This window comes from Ostrea edulis, chromosome 4 (genome assembly GCF_947568905.1).
Source record: "Ostrea edulis chromosome 4, xbOstEdul1.1, whole genome shotgun sequence".
NCBI lineage: Eukaryota > Metazoa > Mollusca > Bivalvia > Ostreida > Ostreidae > Ostrea > Ostrea edulis.
This window is the reverse complement of record NC_079167.1, coordinates 9,634,516-9,651,919: the sequence shown is the minus strand read 5'-3', so window position 1 is coordinate 9,651,919 and position 17,404 is coordinate 9,634,516. Positions and strand designations below refer to the sequence as shown.

The window sequence follows — 17,404 nt, the reverse complement described above, 5'->3', positions numbered from 1 at the left end:
AAGGTTTTCATTGTAATTAGGAATATGTGATTAAGGTCAGCTATATACATGTACATGTTTACATTGGATATGAATTTCATTATGTACTCAACTGTGAAGCAATGTGAGCAAAGACTCAAATTTTTATCACTTAAACAAATAAATATTAAAACTATCTTTACTTTTAAACAAATCTTTAGAAAACTACGTACTTTCATTAGGAAAATTTCATTAGAATGCCCATATTTCACATTAATAATAACACGGTTTTTTTTTAGGTTTTTTTTCTAACTTGATAAATACTTTATTACACGCATGTATTATTTACTAAATGTATATATAACAGCTTTTTGTCTTTATATTTTTATATACCATTGCATAATGGTGATGAGATCCAATAAATTGAATTGAGTACATGTAGTCTTGAAATATCACAAAGTAAAGAGTTGACAACGATTGAAATAAAAATGCAGACGTTTTCTCGTTTATTCAGTAACTCAATAACTTGCGCGTCTTCTGAATGAAAATTGTAAAACAAACGTACTAGGTTTTGGGCAGTTTTAACATAATACGGAGGTAAAATTCATCTAATCTCCGCTAGCAATGGGTTTTGAGTCAACTGTGCCTTCGTGCACGAATAATCTCGGCTAACGAAGATGAAACAATTACCAATGCTCTCTCTCTCTCTCTCTCTCTCTCTCTCTCTCTCTCTCTCTCTCGCGCGCTTTCATTATCTAATGCATCTAAAGATTAAATTAAAGATCTTAATAATCGATAGCGTATATGAATAAAAGCAAATAATCGTAAAGTCATTTCTGTTTATATTTATATTAGTTTTTTTTTCATGAACTAGTTGCATTTGACACCGAGGATTTACATCCTTAAATATTGATTACAAGCACGTAGAATCGGAGAGGGTGTACTTTGAAAACTTGAAAGGTTTTCGTAATCGGACAATTTAAGCACCATTTCTGTTGTTATTTTATTGCTTGTCAAGAAATTTACACAACTTAACCGGCAACATACCCCTTCTGATACATTGAAAAATATATAAGTAATGTTAGCACGGGGCTCTATAAAGTTCAATCTGCAGTTTGGTCATACTTCGTCATTCAATAACTTATTCAAAATAAAAAAAAAAATGTTTGTTGGGTTAGCGGTACTATGATGTATGACTATAACAATGACCTGTGTATAACTTGTACATTCCATGCAAATTCGAAGGGGTTTTCGCCTCAGTAGAACAATGGGAGTCAGCTAATCCGTGTATTTGAAATCAACAGAAGTGCTTAGCTTCTTGCGGAAAGTGTGAAATATATTGGGTCAGCGTAAGATACCCGTGATCTTAGACTAGATCTGATATCGCGCCGACCCAATATATTTCACACTTTTCATGAGAAGTCATAACCCAAACTAGCTAACCGTAATTTAGTTATACTGTGAGAAAGACCCTAGGAATTTGCATGGTATATACTTATTATACAAAAATCATTGCATTATCCAGACACTCCCTATGAACATTTTTTTTATGAAAACCTCTATCAAAGTACATCGAACATAAGTCTCAGTCAAATGTAATTAACTCGGGATTTTAAAAATAAATCATTCGATGGTTTGTATTTTTGCTTCTATTAATTACGTAATAAATTAATTCCAATTTGTTAATCATCGACAATGCTCTAATTTCTATATTGGATAAAGTTATATTTGTCAAGATGCATATCAACACAATATGATGGAGGTAATTATGTTAAACAGCGCATTTGTCACAGAGAGAGAGAGAGAGAGAGAGAGAGAGAGAGAGAGAGAGCACATGGGTAATTATTAAATATCCCTATCACATGTTGTACATGTATGTTTTTCATTTACTGAATATACTAATTCGCATTCAAAACAGGAATTGCCTGCAAGTACGCATTATTTAAACATAGAATTTTTAGAATATTTTAATGAAGAAAGAAGACTAAAAGAAAAAAGTCAAAACCAGGTTTTCTTAAAAACATAATATATAGTGTTTGGTATCGTTCGAATCGGCTCAATATGCTGAAAAACAATATAAGTATCAGGGGGAAAAATATTGACATTTTTTCTTTTCTTAAAATTCCACCCTTATCTTGATTATTTGGCCTGCGGCACATTTTCACATCTCCCGCAAGGTGCCCATGGCCAGAACAAAGCTCTTCGCAGCTGTGTGTATTCGCAAATAACACACACCGTGGAACACGGAGGACAAGGTGTATCTCCGTGGATTTTCCTCCGTGGTCTTTCCACGGTGGGGTGTATAAAACTCGTGTCGTGTACTGTATACAATGTACTTATATATGTGTGTACAGAGTTTAGTATATCAAAAACTTTGTGCTAATGTACATGTAGATCACAATTATTTCACAGAATAATAAACTAGAACTATCATGCAGTCAAAATCAGACACCATGCCTTTCAGTATTAATGTCATATAATTCAAATACATGTTCCGTAACATTTATACATTGGTGATAAATTAGTACACTTACATCAGTGCTAAAGTTGTCAAAATATAAATACGAGTGAGTAATTATACACGGATATTGACTTGCCTGGGATGTGGACCATGGAGTGGTTCTTCAGGTGTGTCCCTCTGACGTAACCGTACATGGACAGCTTCCTGTCAATTTTAGGTTTCTGTCGAATCTCCTCTGGGTCAGTGATGTCTTCAATTCTAAAAGGACATCAGGTAAATGAATTCACCAATATAACTCTTATTTCAAAGATTTCACAAATATATGTATTGAAATATTTCTATGCCCTCCCCCTTGAGAAAAGGGGGCATACTGCTTTGGACCTGTCGGTAGGTAGGTAAGTCTGCTGGACGGTTGGTAGACAAAGTGTTGTCCCCTCAATATCTTAAGAGCCCTTTCTTTGACAGACATCAAACATGTTAGATTGGTTTGACCTAAGGGGGGGGTCGGGGGGGGGGGGGGGGGGGGGGGTCAGGTGACCTTATATGAGAAGTTTAGGTCTAACTTTATGCTCTCTATGGACACAAAACAACATCATTTTGTGAAGCTTTTGTACATTTACTTTTGAAGTTAATACAATGTACTGTTCATGGACTAGAGGTTAATTAATGTACACACAAATTAAGGCAGGAGCTTGGAGGCTGCCTTAAAGCTCCCAATGGCTCCAGGGGACAAAGTCCTTGCAAGCTGAATTTTGAGTATATTTGGAAGCTAAACTCAAGTCTTCCAAATAGGAGAATTACAAAACATATATATGAATTTTTGGACTAAAATCTGTTTTCATCCCAAATGGCAAGGTAGCAAGGATAGGAGATACATTGCAACTCAAGCACAATTTTTAAAATTAAACAATACTCCTAGACTGTTCTTTGAAACTTTCAGTTTCTAGCCAATCTCCCGCGGTGGCCTAGAGGTTAGAGCATTTGCCCTGCATGCGGAAGGCCAGGGTTCGAATCCAGGCTGCGACAGACCTTAGTCATTAAAACAGGTAGTGACAGTTCCATCGCCAAAAGCTCAGCATCAGGTGTGAATGTCATGGGTCCTTGGAGATTACCTTAAAAACCGATGTCCCGTGACACAGTAAGTGTGGCACGCTAAAGAACCCTCACTGCTTAATGGCTGTAAGCGCCGAGCATAGGCCTAAATTTGAAGCCCTTCACCGGTCTTGGTGACGTCTCTATATGAGTGAAAAATTCTCGAGAGAGACGTTAAGCAAGATACAATCAGATGAATTTTTGCATATTTTGAGTGCAAAAAGGTCATTCTACTAGTATTTAAACTTTCCATAAGAAGACACGAGTGTACATTAATTTACTTTAATGATTGATTTGTGGTGCTTACATTGTGTTAAACTTCATAGAATAAATCGAAAGCAGATCTAAAGTGCAAAAGGTCAAGTTTACCACAACATAGTTCAATAACAAGGACAGTGACCCCTATTCTTCTTTTTTGTTTTAATAAATTCTTTCAATGTAGACATTAAAGATGTACATGTAATTCCAAAAGAAATGACAAAAGTACATAACTCAGGTTAAAAGTTGTTCATTGAAGCAACTGATGGTATTTTTCAACTATCCAAGTATGCACCAATTAACACTTATTGATATAACTAATACAATCCTTAAGATCTGATGAAAAATTCAGCAAAATGAGCAAGGGAATATGTTTGAGAGCATACCTACAATGAGCATTCTGTATAAATCGCCATAGCCTCTGATGCAATTGTCATATACTCGGACACAGGAACGATGATTCCCGAACATAATCAGGTTTGTGGAGACCATTGTCAACTGACATGAGTAACTACACATTTTTTTTTAAATATTACATCGTTTCATAAAAGACTTGAAGTATTATAAGTGTAAGATAGTATTAATTACCAGTATGCAAATGTGCCACTGGAATGAAATTTTGATTAGAATTTTCTTTAAAATTGGCATGTTAAATTGTTTACAAATCTGATACGTGCACAGTTCCTCTCTTTTGTATTATTCTGAACTGGTGACTTCCGAGGTCAGTGCACATTGGATATTACAAACAGAAATTACTGTCAGGATGACAATGATGCGTGATTTGACATTTTCTGCAGATTTAATGGGTTTATTGCTTCAGATCCATTCTGATTCAATGAAATTATACATATTCAATCACAAATATGTCATTCTCAGGGATGTGACTGAATTCCTCGGAAATCAGAGGAAAACTGGTCAAAAAGAGAGGAAAACACCTCACCCTACCTGGAAAAATATCCTTCTCTGCCACTTTAGATCAAATCCAGAGCGTTTCATTTTTTCGAAAATTGAGCAAATCAGAGGATTTCCTCTGAAAAGAGGAAAAATCACACCCCTGCATTCTATTTTTATAGGTTATAGACTTTGTATGGGAAATATGACGACCGAGTTTTTTGGCGCGTAGACGGACCGAGCTTGCAAGGTCCATCCATGACAAAAAACGAGGTCGTCATATTTCCCATACAAAGTCTATAACCTTTTTATTATATACTTTCAATTTCATTTAGAAACTAACAATAATTTTATTTTTAACAATAACTTTATCGGTTTAACTGAGTAAAAGATGAAAAACACGAAAAATTTGAAAATTAACGGTGTAGAAATTTGATTGTGACGTAATGTTTGTGGGCCGGAATGTTTCCGGGCATATATCGTGTGATATATGCCCGCAAACTTTTAAAGAAAAAAGAAGAGATGAAATTGAAAGTATATAATAAGTTCTGATATTTTTTCCAATTTATTTACCGTCAGTAGTGTGTTGCTTTAATATTTGTGAATACCTCATAATCATGTGTACCATTTGTCTTTTTGCCTTATTAAATGGATGCAACGCCATTGGACAAACAACAAACTTCGACTGTATTTATAAAATCTTTCCTATATTCCAGAATTTGTCTTTGCCAAGCCACATTTTAGTAAAGTAACATACTACTCCAACAAGTTAGAGCCTCAGTTAATGACCCTTATATATATACACCTCTTGGAGCCAAGTCAAAGGTATAGTGCTGTGAACCTCTAGCATGCTGGAGAAAGTACCAAACCTGTTTGTACTCTGTGGATCATGTTTCCCTACATTTCACTGAATTAACAATGAAGCTTTCACTGTCACTGTTTCCTATCAAGTACTTAAAGTGCTACCAGTATACAGGTATATTACCTGTCCACAAGGAGGTAGGGATGTGTGAGTCGCCACTGCAGGGGCCTGAACTTCATGACAGAGATGAATCGACACAGGTTGTGAACTTCTGTCTTCTGGTATTCTTCATTTACCATTCCAGAAAGATAGAACAACTTAGCACCCTACAAAATCACAATTATTCTGCAATGAAATTTTCATTTTCACAAGGACAAACAGTTGCAGACTTTCAAGGTATTTTAAAAACACTGAGCTCAGTGAATATTGTACTTTGAAGTACCTAAATCATCATGTGACCAAGTAAATGTCTATAATTGTTCTATTACATGATTGAATAATCTAAAATATTGAAACCAGATTCTAATGCTGATATGAATGATTGATACCTTGCTCCACAATCATAAACTGAAAATAGACTGAAGTCAAATTTTCAAATTGACCTAATCCATATAAAATTAATACAGTATATATAAATAAAAAAAATTCATGATCAGATTTGATTTTAATATGATTCAAAATACCATTTGTGTAATGTTAATAAGCCCAAGGTATATACAAAATTTGAATTCTGAGTTCATTCTATTCTCAGCCTATGGCCATGGAGCCTGGTCAGCCATCTTTGTCTACAGCTAGAGTGCAAGGCCTCGTTGAAAGCGGTTAGAGATGCGAGTTTTACATGGGATAACTAAAACATAACAAGAGCTCCGTAAAGTGGGGCATATCCACTCGCAATAAGTGTCTAAAGGTTTTTCTATGAAGTCCCATAGTGACCTTGACCTTTGACTCCCAAAATCAATAGGTTCTTTTTCTCTTGGTGACACAGTTACTTGTGAAGTATCAAATCAATCACAGAAAAAATGTGGCCTGTAGAGCATCTCCAAACTTAGTGTTTTACACACACTCACATACATACTCGCCCACACATGAATGTTGCGATATCCCTTCTCACAATGAATAGCAAGGGGATAACAACCAATCACATTGGGAATCACGATTTCGTCTTTGGTCCAATGTTGGAAAAATCAAATGTTATATTCACCTCAAAGACCCGTGGAGGTGAATAAAATGTTCTATTTTCTAGTTTTTCAGATCTCAGCCAATCCGAAAGCTCGGAATTATTCAATCATGTAATAAAGGGCTTTATTTCTTTATCAAATACACAAAACGCTAAACAATAATGAAATAAAGTTCACAAAACATAACTCTACACTATTAAATGCTTGAGCACTCCATAACAGAAAATCAATGTTTACCTGATACACCTCTGTCCAAAATCTGTGTTTCAGTCTCTTTTTGGTTTTCCTCATTTGTTTGTTGTCCTTGAAAGCATCAAGATGAGTCAGTACTCCCATAATTCTTGGAAAGCCGTGCACTTGGCAGATATTCAGAAACTCAAAAGTTTCCATTTCAAACCCAAAACTTGCATCAACCAACAATAATACCTGAAAAAATGAAATGGTATATTGGTTCTACAGGGATATATAGGAATCCTACACTGGTTTTACAAGGAGTTATAAAAATAATTCAATGATTCTACAAAGTCTTATATACATTGTATGTACAAATAGGTGAAGTCTTTCACCTACTGATCCAAACAGAAATTTTTCTGATTCACATTAATTTTCATTACTGCAATATGTAAATTAAACATACACAACCACAATACCAGAGTTTCTAAAATCTGCAAGTCCCACCAGCAAAACAGTTAAATATTTCTATAGTCAGGGATTTTTTGTACATATAATGATTATAATCAGTCTGAACTTGAAAGTGAAAGGACTGGTAATGTGTAAATGATCAAATTGGAACTTTAACCTCTTTTATGTGCATGGTTTTTAAATGTAGTTGTAAAATTGACTGAACATTTGAATCTGTGTATTTAAATGAGTAAATCTAAACGCTTATGTAATTTGGAATTGAATACCAAACATTTAAAACAAACCAATAGGCACTGCAAGTGCGAAATTAGACGATTTCCTTTTTTATATTTTTCAGGATCATATTCGAAACATAAGCGGATATGGATGGAAACTGCTAATAATACAACTTTGTTACATGAATTCGACGTTATCATGTTGACAGATGCTTCAGTGAGATTTAAAAAATTTGGTGTGCAGGCCATTCCAGGTTGGGGCTCCATTGCTGTTCCCACAAATGCACACACCTTTGCAGCCCTTGGAAGACAAGTCTGCTTATTCAACAAGGCATTTGAAGTCACATAGATGGAATTCAAATGGTCCACCTTTACTATTACTCCGGTCATGAGGTAGTGAATATTGTGGCTTTACATTAAATAATAATTTTTTTTGATGTTTTATTTTGTTTGTTTGTTTGGGGGTTTTTTTTCATTCAAGTAACTAAAATACTGACCAGTAAATATTTCTTCAGACCATAAAATTTCATCAATTCACCAGTCCACTATGCCAGTGAATTATTTTCATTTCAAAAACTCTGACAATACTGACCAGGTCTGCTACTTTGGCCAGATCAATCATGCTGTTGATGTCATTATTGCACTCCATTAATGTCAGTCTCCTGCTTTTACCTGAATAAGAAATCCAATGTTTTATGCAGTCAAATTACTCATGTATATAATATTGATATATAACGTTTTACTAAATTAGGTTCACTATGTGTGTGATCTACTTATATATACTTAATAATTCACTAGATATCACAGGAGAATCAATGATCCACTAGATAATTCACTAGATATCATAAGGAGAATCAATGATCTACTTAATTCACTAGATATCACAGGAGAATCAATGATCTACTTAATTCACTAGATATCACAGGAGAATCAAATGATCTACTTAATTCACTAGATATCACAGGAGATTCAATGATCCACTAGATAATCCACTAGATATCACAGGAGATTCAATGATCTACTTAATTCACTAGATATCACAGGAGAATCAAATGATCTACTTAATTCACTAGATATCACAGGAGAATCAAATGATCTACTTAATTCACTAGATATCACAGGAGATTCAATGATCCACTAGATAATCCACTAGATATCACAGGAGATTCAATGATCTACTTAATTCACTAGATATCACAGGAGAATCAAATGATCTACTTAATTCACTAGATATCACAGGAGAATCAATGATCCACTAGATAATTCACTAGATATCATAAGGAGAATCAAATGATCTACTTAATTCACTAGATATCACAGGAGATTCAATGATCTACTTAATTCACTAGATATCACAGGAGAATCAATGATCTACTTAATTCACTAGATATCACAAGAGATTCAATGATCTACTTAATTCACTAGATATCACAGGAGAATCAATGATCTACTTAATTCACTAGATATCATAAGGAGAATCAATGATTCACTAGATATCACAAGAGATTCAATGATCCATTAGATAATTCACTAGATATCACAGGAGAATGATCTACTTAATTCACTAGATATCGCAGGAGAATCAATGATCTACTTAATTCACTAGATATCACAGGAGATTCAATGATCTACTTAATTCACTAGATATCACAGGAGAATCAATGATCTACTTAATTCGCTAGATATCACAGGAGATTCAATGATCTACTTAATCCACTAGATATCACAGGAGATTCAATGATCCACTAGATAATTCACTAGACATCATAAGGAGAATCAATGATCTACTTAATTCACTAGATATCACAGGAGAATCAATGATCTACTTAATTCACTAGATATCACAAGAGATTCAATGATCTACTTAATTCACTAGATATCACAGGAGAATCAATGATCTACTTAATTCACTAGATATCACAGGAGAATCAATGATCTACTTAATTCACTAGATATCACAGGAGAATCAAATGATCTACTTAATCCACTAGATATCACAGGAGAATCAAATGATCTACTTAATCCACTAGATATCACAGGAGATTCAATGATCTACTTAATCCACTAGATATCACAGGAGATTCAATTACAAGTGCCTTTGAATCATGCTGCATGACCATTCAATAGACTTAAGTCAGAACTAAAATTTTGTACTATTTACACTTGGCTTGTTTAAATTACACAAATACTTTACTGACATTTTAAATCATATCAAAATCTAACCTCATCATGAATTTTCCTGACTTGAAAATATTATTATATGGAATAGATCAATTTGATAATTTGACCCAAGTCTATTCTCAGTTTATGGTCATGAAGCCAGATTGGTTGAAAACATTTCTACTGTCTCCAATATTAATCAGTCCTACAAAATGTTTCCAATATTAATCAGTCCTACAAAATGTTTCCAATATTAATCAGTCCTACAAAATGTTTCCAATATTAATCAGTCCTACAAAATGTTTCCAATATTAATCAGTCCTACAAAATGTTTCCAATATTAATCAGTCCTACAAAATGTTTCCAATATTAATCAGTCCTACAAAATGTTTCCAATATTAATCAGTCCTACAAAATGTTTCCAACATTAAACAGTCCTACAAAATGTTTCCAATATTAATCAGTCCTACAAAATGTTTCCAACATTAAACAGTCCTACAAAATGTTTCCAATATTAATCAGTCCTACAAAATGTTTCCAACATTAAACAGTCCTACAAAAAGTTTCCAATATTAATCAGTCCTACAAAATGTTTCCAATATCAATCAGTCCTACAAAATGTTTCCAATATTAATCAATCCTACAAAAATTATGTTAGATATTTTTAGATCTTATCTATCATGGCTGATCTAAGATAATTCATTTATAGATGAACTTTTTAAATTATGTCCCATTTTCAGGATTTAAAAAATAAATGCCTGACATGTTTTCAATTATTTACACTCTATATACAGAAATATCATGTCTACCTGACACAACCGTAACTGGGCCTTGGACATTGGCAAGCCTCTGTTTTGTGAAATTTTTAACTATGCACTGTAACAGGGTGGACTTTCCAACTTTGGGTGGGCCGACAATGGCTATCACTATTGGGGGCGGTTCCAGTGGTGTCCTGTCCACCATGGGAATGTGCTGCTTCTTGGTCTTAATATCTTGTGTTCTACAATATTTAATACATGGGTATATGCTCATGTCTCTTTATATGAAAAATGCGCTTGCACACACAATCACGTTTCAAATTTCCCTTGACATATTACTTATCGTCTTGTCCCACAAATACACTCTAAAAACAAAAACTTTTTTTGTTTAAGGCTATATTACAAACAACTGAATGACACAACAACTACAGACAAAATTCAAGATGTTTAGAATGCATACATTTCCTTTAGATTTGCCTGTGATACAAACCTTTTAATAAGCTTGGCAGTTTTCTGAGCATGTTGAATAGCAAAGGCTTTAGGGTTTCTCTGTTGCGGAGTTAAATCTTGTTGGTGTTTATTCTTTGCCTTTTTCTTTTCTGCCTTCGGCCCCGCCTGTCGCTTTCTATGTACTTTCTTATTTGCATCCTCCTCCATTTTTGTAGAATGTTATATTTTCAACGGTATATCAGATTGATGTTTCAACAAGTTAGACCTAGAAAACAGTTACATATTTGAATATCAATGATTTCATTTCATATTCCTGTTAAAAAAAAAAAAAAAAAAAAACTTTCCTGTTATATATGTTGATTATCAATGCCTACTATGCAAGCTTGCATGGCCTTAAAATTTTACACCTTTGACCAAATCAATCAGTACATGTATGTATTTAGACTAAGATTATTTCCCCTTAATAACTCACTGATTTTTTTCCTTATCTGAGTTGTGAGAGAAACTTCAATTATATGTACTGTATTATTATTCCAAGGAACCCAGGTTAATTTTCCTGATGTCTGTTACAGCCAGTGAATATCAGGAAAAAGTAAATTTACAAATAACTCTTTTTTCTTTGTAGATAATTTGTATGATATATAAAAACAAATTCATTAAATGAAATACACTATACAAATGTATAGAGCATGTAGTAAGAATGAGAACTAATTGTCATGAGCAATGCCAGAAGAGTCCTACACTGGACACCCACAGAGCGAAGGAAGTAGGGCTGCAACGGGCACCTGGAATAACCAAAAACCATGGGTCATGTTATTCGGGTCGGGTTCAGTTCCATTTTTCCGTATTTCGGTTCAAGTCTGGTTTTCATGATAGAATCATTATTAGAAATCTGTTTAAACAAAATGGTGTCAAAATCCAAAATATGGCTGTATTTTGATTAATTGTTAAATGATGGCATTGTGGACAAAACTATAAACAATGACAGTATGTAAGATATGTCAAACGCATTGAAAATACGCCACAAGATCAACATTGTCAATGACAAAGCATTGAAAACATGGAATGGAAACGAGTAGATGTGACAATGCTGTTTCTAGTACCATGGATCGAGTCTAAACCTAAGTCCATATCTGCAAGTAATTATTGTAACAAAATACAAATAAAGGTTTTTGATTTTAACTTGTACCAAGTGAGGCTCGGCCAGGTCAAAGGCCCGTCCGTGAAGCAAGGCTCTAGAGGTAACATGTATGTAAAACAAAAAATGAGAAAATCAGTAAATGAATTCTCTACTCTCTACATACGTTCACTGAAAATTTTGTGATCCACATGGGCGCCACCATTTTGTTTTGTTCATTGATTGCTTCTACAGTTATTCATGTTTTAATTTTGAATGCCAAAAATACAAGACTGACATTCACTTGGTAATTCAAACACTCAGGCTGTTAAAAATGAATGTTGTAATTATTATAGATACAGTTTTTAGCCAATCATCAAATAAAAAACCGTAATATGACTAAACAGATGAATGAGTTCATGAGTTTCTTTTAAAAAAAAAAATACAATATATCTACGCTTACTTTTTTACCACTTTGAATTTGTTGGTTAGTTTTAAATGTCTTTCAAATTGCAAATGGAATGTATTGCTGTATTTTATAATTGTTTGATCTGAAAGAGAAAAAAGTCAAGGCTAAATGTGACGTCACAATGCATGCTTTATGTCACCTAGCATTATATTCCCCACATTAAATGAATAGGTGTATCCTGTAGCTATCATCATATATCCCTCCTTTAAAATTTAGATGTTACTGGGCATTTAGTGCAAGGAGAATTTCATAAATAATATATATTTTTAAACGAATTATAATTTATAATATCGTATTTAACGGAATTATGATTATCACTTGGGACACACCAACGACCATTCCATGGTTCGCTTGGTCCATGGTATAAACATATATTAGATTTTTAAAATAGTTATATAGACCCAAACCCGAATTTATAAACCCTTAAACAACCTTTTTTTGGAACTGTGAGGAAAGCAAGGCAAAAGGAAACATGTAGAAGAACTGTATAAAGAATTCAGGTCATGGGATGAACCTATCAGGAAAGCCATACACACAACAGAATGCAGAGAAATTATACGGAGTGATGGAATCAACGATATGATCTTAATAAATGGTTGGGAGCCAATTTCTTACAAATGACACAGGAATTTTTTAAATGCATCTCCACAAAAATGACTCAGGGTAAAAATTTCAAGGCATACAGTATGCATTTTCACCTCATATCAAGCTTAAGACTAAAAAGCTACAAATAAATTGAATCAGCTATTTTTCAATTTACATTTAAATAGTTGGATCTCATTGCCCAAATGGGATACCATCCCCAATAAATACTGGAAATATATAATGTTATGTACAACATACATGACTCTTACATTTGCACCACTGGTACAGTTGGTTTTGGAGGGTTTTTTTTATCTATCTATTGATTAAAATTCAGATACCAACATTGATACAATTAAGTACAAACAATTATAATGTAAGTTTATGATACAATTTGCAGTGTGGTATCTTATAATAACACTGGTTTGGCTTGTTTTAACAACATGGAAAGTTGGCAAAGTATAATACTTCATGTATGTACTACTAATGATAATAATAATAATAACTGTAGGCCGAGTTCTACGGTGTATATATGCAAAGCAGGACAGTTACAGTTTATTTATGTGCCCAGTTATAAATTATATATTAAGACCCAAGCACCTGTGGTATTTGCTGTGATATTCATTTATAGCGAGCATTGCGAGTCAGCGCAGAGCGCTGGCTCATACTGCGAGCTCTAATGACTAAAACGCAGGAAATAATCCGAGCTAAATCTTAAACCATTAACAAGAAAAAAAATTGACACCAATTCCAGAAGTCCCTTGTCAAAAATGGCTGAGATCTCGCAAAGTCACACCTTGGACTATGATTGTGAACTTATGCGGATTATCATCCTAATCTTGGGGTCTCCCAGCCCAAAAATTCAGTACACCATTAGGCGTAATGTAAACCGCAGTGCAATGTTTACGAAAGGCAGGATAAGATGATGTGCGACGTTTTGATGTGCGTCACAATAAAGACTGACAGTGGCGGATCTAAAGACTTGTTATTTCCATTTGTAAAAGTCATGATACCAGGATAATGTACATAAACATTAGGCATACGTAATATGGCATTGAATACAAATTGTGTATAATCTACTGCAAACCACAAATCTGATTAAAATACTAGAGCCTCAAAAGGAATTGATTATTCTAACAAGAAAAAAAAGTGTTGAATTTATGGATTTATTTAAAACTATCATTATATTGAAATGCGTTTTATGTTCAAAGGCAGTGCTGTTCACAAAGTTTTACAAACTTGAAAGGTTTGCAAAGAGACTTGGGCATTTTTATCACACAGTTTGTAACTTGGAAAGATTGAGAGTAGAATTAGGAAAGTAGAGGCAGTCGAGAGCATGAAGTTCAAAACATTTCGCGCGTCAAAGATTAAGAAAGTCACAGTGAAGACAACAGAAATAAAATGTATATAGGCCTAGCATAAAAATATTTCAATCACATTCATGTATTATATGTTTTAATGATTTAATATGAAACCCTGGTAGAAAACTAAAATGGGCTGTTTCTGCCGCCTAATTTTATTCATGTACTGAGTATTTAGCAAATAGATATTGTTTCGATTGAACTTGATCAAAGCATGAACATTACAAAATATATACATGTAGCTACGCTCGCTCAAACAGTAGCACCGTCAATATATCATTCATTTAATCTTATCACATACATGTATATATAATGATATTAGTAAGAGTGAAAATACTTAAAAGCAAAGAAAAATGTTGCCAGTATCATCTCACGTTTTTCAATGGAGGCGGCCATCTTGGAAGTAAGTCGATCGTCAACTAATTCCAGTTATAAATCGTCTTTATGCCTACAGGTTTCATCATCAAATCCTAACTACTTATGTGATTTCAATAGTTTAAATATGATTTGTCAAAATCATACATCTGCAGTCAGTGAAATATAGCATTGGCGGATCCAGGATTTCAGATTTGGGGAAGTGGGAGTGGGAATATCTGAGGAGCAAGGGGTCTGGGGGTCGCATTTCAACCCCTCCCCTAAGTGGGTCCAGGGCGAAGCCCTGATGACGGTCCAGGGGACAAAGCCCTCGGAAGCTCCTGTTTTTACGGTATTTGATTAACATAAACATGGCGAAAAATTACCGGTTTTAAATACACATAAAACTTAAGTATTATTCTAATAAATTACGTTTCTTTTTAAAACTGAATGATCTATAAATCCTAATTAAGTAGGGCCTAGTTGTTTTGTTTGGGTTTTTTTCATAACAAAAATTTCTTTTTAAAAAACTGTTTCTGCAAAAATCGTTTTGTAATAATTTCATTGATGCAACAAATTGAGGTGGAAATTTTCAATACGCTTGACCTATCAAAGAGTATCTTCATTTCTTAAAAATAACTTCAAATTCCAAAATCATTTGTGCTTAATGCTTCAAACAGATTATAGCTGAATTTTTGCTTTATTGAATCTCTGTTTCGAAATGGTATTTTTAATTTCATCCATTCATGTTTGATAACGCTGCTGGCTCACTGTGACATCCAACAGGTAGAAGACTGTAGGAAAAATGACTGATTTATGCATCTCGTCTCGACACCAAATAAAGCGTTGATGTCATGTTAACATATTTTGGTGATCAGGGCCGTAAGTAGGGTTCTAAATCAGGGGAGGCAGGGGATTGGGGGCCGCCGATTGACTTTACGACTGAAAATGACACTTTTTAAATCCCAATTTATCATGTTTGTGTTTCATTTGTACTATGTAAAGAATCGTAATATGGTGTCAAAGACAAAGGTGCTTGTCTTCATTTTAAACATATATCCTATAATATAACATTTATATAATTTTATTTTCTTTTTTGCCAAAAAATCAGACGAGGCAGTTGCCTCGTCTGCCTCATCGGCAGTTACGGCCCTGGTGATCATATTCATCAATTTATTCACTTTTATCTTATTCATACACATTTATGCATACAACAGTTCTCTTAATTTATTCACTTTCATTCGTACCTGCATATATACAATACACCTTCTGCATCCACGACAACAACAACAATGATTGTGTATGTGTGCGTGCGTGCGCGCGCGCGCGTGTGCGTGTAGATTTTATAATCCTTTTCAATGGCACTGTACATCATTTCACAAATTCCTTCACATAGTCATAAAAGATATTTAAGTGACATTTACAAATTGATTACAATTACAGTAGCCAGTGGATGCTAAGGTTTAATGGGCGATCGCCACTTACTACATGTATATCTGGAGGCCACGATTTAATATAACTGGCCGTAGCCTCTTAATTTAAATATGGCAGTTGCCAACTGTACGTGGTCTTGTTTTTTTAAAGAGGTGGGGAGAGCAGCCGGAAGAGAATTTGTATTCTAAAAATTTGACAAGCTTTTAAAAAAATGAAAATTCCTCCGGCTTTAGCCAAAACTTCATATCGCTAATGAGAGGCGGGGGTACCGGCCGTCCTTCAATTTATCAGTTCATTCAAACTTACAATCTTACCATTCACTAATACTACCAAAAAGTGGGGCCAAGCAGCCACTATATATCTTACTTTGCATGTGAAAATAACTGCGTGTAAATAAAGTACATGTAAGGAGGCTGTCCCATGAATCTAGTACACAATATTTTCTCGTTCGCAAATCTCTATCTGTCGACATTTGATATCGTAAACATTCATATTGAACAGAGGCCGGTAGGTGCCAGGGTAGAGAATCAATGTCTTTTTTTAACTGGCGACTGCCAAGTATTCATGTATTAAAAATTCAATTTAAAAAATTGATTTACTTCGTACGGTTGAGTATATTGAGTTTCATCTAATATTTCAGTTGTGACCAACTAAGTGCACCCTGTGTAACCATTGTAACCTGGCCTCTCTCTCCCTTCCCTAATTCTTTATTCAAACAATTAACTCAGTCTGTATCTATTTTATATACTAGTATAGACTTGTGACCATCTGTAACCAAGTGCACCCTGTGTAACCATTGTAACCTTCTCCAGTGGCGTAGCTTCCATTGAGGCAACCGAGGCAGCTGCCTCGGTAAAAAAAAAAAAACCACAAAAAAAACACCTTTTACGTTGTTAAAATGTCGATAGCTTCTGGGGGGCGCCCCCAGACCCCCTACCTCGGTAATATTCGAACCCAAGCTACGCCTATGTTCTCTCTCTCTCTCTCTCTCTCTCTCTCTCTCTCTCCAGTCCCTAATTTTTTACTTTAAAAATTCAGCTTGTATCAATTTCATATATATAGAGTTGTGAGCATCTGTTACCAAGTGTACAATTTAATTTGTATCCATATACAGATATTTCTTACTTTCGTTTTCCATACGATTTGTAATGTACCCGTTCTGTAATTTTTGGATAAAGAAATATAGAGCATGCAACCTTGTGTACAAAAGTATCGCCTAAAA

At 34.3% G+C, this 17,404-nt stretch overlaps 1 protein-coding gene and 1 long non-coding RNA gene across 2 annotated transcripts in view; one reads left to right on the top strand and one right to left on the bottom strand.

Moving 5' to 3' along the window:
• Positions 1-14,847, bottom strand: part of LOC125669415 (ribosome biogenesis protein BMS1 homolog) — a 44,450-nt gene extending 29,603 nt beyond the window's left edge. The window contains exons 1-7 of the mRNA XM_048903900.2: positions 14,769-14,847; positions 10,906-11,130; positions 10,467-10,657; positions 8,090-8,169; positions 6,878-7,066; positions 5,646-5,788; positions 2,556-2,677 (exon numbers count right to left, since the gene is read on the bottom strand). Coding sequence (XP_048759857.2) covers positions 2,556-2,677; positions 5,646-5,788; positions 6,878-7,066; positions 8,090-8,169; positions 10,467-10,657; positions 10,906-11,072 — 892 coding nt within the window. The 5' untranslated portion in view covers positions 11,073-11,130; positions 14,769-14,847. The remainder of the gene's footprint in view (positions 1-2,555; positions 2,678-5,645; positions 5,789-6,877; positions 7,067-8,089; positions 8,170-10,466; positions 10,658-10,905; positions 11,131-14,768) is intronic.
• LOC130053982 (uncharacterized) lies at positions 2,438-7,931 on the top strand. The gene is made up of 2 exons (XR_008802207.1): positions 2,438-2,692; positions 7,620-7,931. It is a non-coding gene; the product is annotated as an uncharacterized LOC130053982 (long non-coding RNA).
• Positions 14,848-17,404: the final 2,557 nt, after the last annotated feature.